This window comes from Lactuca virosa, chromosome 9 (assembly GCF_052849685.1).
Source record: "Lactuca virosa cultivar CGN04683 chromosome 9, Lactuca_virosa_CGN04683_v6, whole genome shotgun sequence".
NCBI classification, from domain to species: domain Eukaryota; kingdom Viridiplantae; phylum Streptophyta; class Magnoliopsida; order Asterales; family Asteraceae; genus Lactuca; species Lactuca virosa.
Genome location: NC_136434.1, coordinates 64,960,036 through 64,964,035, shown reverse-complemented (window position 1 = coordinate 64,964,035; position 4,000 = coordinate 64,960,036). Strand labels below are relative to the sequence as shown.

Genomic DNA, 4,000 nt, shown 5'->3' with positions numbered 1-4,000 from the left:
TCATCTCCAAGATTGAACCTAAAACGGTGAAGAATGCTCTTGATCATGTTGATTGGGTTCAGGCCATGCAGGAAGAACTCAATGAATTTGAGCGTAATAAACTCTAGAGATTAGTTCCCACTTCGAAAAATACTTCGGTCATCGGAATGAAATAGGTGTTTCGGAATAAGTTAGACAAGGAAGGAAATGTGATTCGGAAAAAAGCACACATGGTTGTGAAAGGATGCTGTCAGGAGGAAGGTATAGACTACGAGGAGACATCCGCACCGGTTGCAAGACTGGAATCTGTTCGGATTTTCCTTGCATACGCAGCTCACAAAAACTTTAAAGTCTATCAAATGGATGTGAAGTGTGCATTCTTAAATGGTGAACTCAAGGAAACAGTCTATGTGGAACAACCTCCAGGTTTCGTAAATGAGAAATTTCCAAAGCATTGCTATATTTTGGATAAGGAGGTGTATGGCTTAAAACAAGCACCTCCTGCATGGTATGAAACTCTAACTCAGTTTTTAAAACAATCAAAATTTAAACACGGTTCGGTTGACTCAACCTTCTTTCGAAGAAAGATGGTGACCATTTAATGATCATTCAAATTTATGTTGATATATCATTTTTCGGATCTACTAATCCTAAATTAACACTTGAATTCCGAAAATTGACGGAGACTAAATTCGAAATGAGCTCAATGGGTCCTATTAACTTTTTCCATGTTTAAACATAAGACAGAGTTCAGAGGGCATTTTTATCAATCAAGAAGCCTACATGAAGACCTTGCTTGCGAAATTTGGAATGCTGGGTGGTTCAAAGGTCAATGTTCCAATGGCATTCGGAACGAAGCTTACCCCATCCTTGGACAAGCCAGCAGCTGATATGACTCTATATCAACAAATGATTGGATCTCTAATGTATCTAACAGCTATTTGTCCAGATATTATGTTTGTTGTTTGTTATTGTGCCAGGTTTCAGGCGAATCCTCGTGAACCACGTATGATTGCAGTGAAGAACATATTCTGATACCTCAAAAGAACCACCTCTCTCGGAATCTAGTACCCTTCCAACTCCGGTTTCTTTGTGCAAGCATACTCCAATGCTGATCTTGGTGGATGTGGTCTCGATCGTAAAAGCACTTCTGGGGGATGTCATTTTCTAGATGGAAAACTTGTCAGTTGGCAATCAAAGAAGCAGATGTGTGTATCCCTATCTACTGCAGAAGATGAATATATCGCAGCTGCATCGTGCACTTCTCAAGTTGTTTGGATTGAGAATCAGCTAAGGGACTATGGGATAAACATGAAGATAATCCCTCTATATTGTGATTCAGAAAGCGCAAATAGGATATCTCATAATCCGGTGCAACACTCTAAGACGAAACATATTGCACTGAGATATCATTTCATTAAGGATCCGGTTGAGGATGGAAACGTTGAAGTACACTTTGTTAGATCCTCTGATTAGTTGGTTGATATCTTCACAAAGGCCTTACCTGAAGCAACATTTAATCATATTTTGCAAGGTCTCGGAATGATAGAATCTGACTCAGTTCTGAAATCTCATTCGTAATCGGAAATTACTATTCACATTCCGAGTTTCGGAATGGTTCGGATTGTACTGTTCATCTAGGTTTTGGAACGCCTTTGTATACTTTGTACATTAACTGTCTTCCGATTGATTCCGAGCTTTGGAATACTTCGGAAGCCACAATTCATTTATGCTTCTGAATTTATTTTTCTAAATATTTTTATTTTATTTTCTATTTTTCTTTTCTTTTTCAAGAAATCCAAAAATCACAAAAATATTTTCTTAATTTCTGTTTTATTTTTTTTATTTTTTTAGAAGATCCACAAAATACAAAAATATTTTTCTTAATTTATATGTTATTTTCAAAATACGTTCATGATTCATGTATCCATCTTCTTACCATAATTCAGAACGACGAGGCAGGTATATAATTCTGAATCTTTGTACTAGCTATGTGTCCCTAGAAGCATGTTGCTGCATTTTGACCCAAGCCTCTAAGACTCTATGTTTGACGCCTTAATGAAACTTTCATTCCGATTGTTTCTTCCCAATCAGGCAGATAATTCGCATAACTCATTGAGCTACCTTACTTTTCTCACGTTGAGTTAAGAGTTGACTGCTTAGTTACTATTTTATAGCAGAGGTACACTTTTCTCTTCGGAACCAATCTCTTATTTCTCCATCAACCTCACTTTCATTCAATGTAACCCTTAAGACTCTCAGCATTACCACTGAGGTTTATGGTTACACAACATCTATGTTCATGATCTTTAAATCGTTATCACCACGATTTGAGTGAAACCCGAAATCTGAAACCTATTTCTGAATTAACGGTGAACAATTAATATTTTCGAGATTTTTCACCATGGATTTGACGTGAATAACCTTTTGCTTGGTACCTTAAAAGTTTGAAATCTCTTTTTTTTAGTGATCTTTATGAAAAGCTCTCAACCCAAGACTTTTCTTCCCAAAATATTTAGTCTTCTCTTTTGAGATTTTAAGAAATATCTTGTCACTTAAAATAGATCCAAAGCTTATTTGTTATTATGGTTACACTAGTCTGACAAGTACTTTTTCCAGACTTTCGGACTTATATTAAGTTTTGAAATTTGGTTGAAGCTAAAGCCACCCTTGAAGCCTACTAAAAAGAAGCCTTACATTAGTTCTTAATAAATAGATGATCGTAATTCAACGGGAAGCCACACAAGCACTTCCGAGTCTCCCATGATTCCGAAGGAAGTGATCGCTGCCCGGGATCAATCTGAATTTTATGTCATTTTTATTTGACATCACTAAATCCCAGAAATTAAATTAGCTTTATTTCTTTTTCTTTGGCACACTCGTACACAAAAATCTTATGATTTTTACAAGTCTTGTACTAATTCTTGTGGATTACTGTTATTCCGAAGACAGGATATGGTGTATTGGCATTCACTCCGAATAAATCGAAACTGAAACGGTGGTTTTCTTGGGTGATAAGGATTCAAATTAAGGCACATCCTTTTTCAAAGCCCGACATCACGCGTGTTAGTTGTAACGTTGCATGACACATACAACTGTCAAGATTTTCTAGGCCACTTTACCAGGATATGGGAATATTAAACGACAGATTTTTCTCTCTCCACTTATCACAAACATATAAAAAGGGTTTTGACGGTTTGGTTTCTCTCACCGATTCACAAATTATTTGAACTCTCAAAGCAATTAACCATTTTTTGTCTATTGTTCATCATCGTTCTCACTGCTACCATGGCCGGTTCATCTGGCACCACTTCTTTTGTTGATCAATCAACCTCTGTCCTCCTGTTGAACGTGAAGTCGGGTCAAAATCTGATTCTCGATCTCACTGCCTCACGCTACAATGAAATCCGCAGACCAATGATTGAATGTCTACGTTTCTCGCCACTGGCTCAAGCTTTGACCATGGCAGAATCCGTTCCTCTCATCCATCTTTCAATGGTGTATTCCTCTGCGACTTATGTATTAGCAGATGATGTGATTAACTTTGAAGTCGATTCTCGAAAGACCTCTATCTCCAAGTCTCGATTTTGCAGAATTCTAGGGTTTGATTCGACTGAAGGGCTTGTTGATCCTGACTCGATTTCCTCCACAGAACTTATTCATATGTTCTATCAGATGGGTTTCCTTGGGGACATCACATTGTTATCCAAGTTCAGGAAGCCTAATATTCCTACTATGTGGAATGTTCTATTTACGTTGTTGTTCAAGAGTCTTTCAAAATGCGTTGCCGGCTCGGACAGTACCAGTAAGCTATTTTATACCATTATCTTTGGTCTTTATCACGGGATCAAGTTGGATTATGGATCGATTCTCTGGACGCAACTCATTCAAAGCACATCTTCGTCTACTCGCAATGCTGAAAATTTTTGTTCTTGTTATTTGTCATTAATCGTCCATAGAGCATTAGTACACTTCAAGATTCCTTTTGCAGATGATGTTGTGGTTACTGCGATTCCTATTC

The 4,000-nt window shown here is 37.4% G+C and overlaps 1 protein-coding gene across 1 annotated transcript; it reads left to right on the top strand.

The window, feature by feature from the left end:
• The first annotated feature begins 209 nt into the window (after positions 1-209).
• LOC145139319 (uncharacterized) lies at positions 210-1,014 on the top strand. Its single transcript, XM_079073184.1, has 3 exons — positions 210-410; positions 727-905; positions 960-1,014. Exons 1-3 carry the CDS (start codon positions 210-212, stop codon positions 1,012-1,014), a joined length of 435 nt encoding a protein of 144 aa, XP_078929310.1.
• Positions 1,015-4,000: the final 2,986 nt, after the last annotated feature.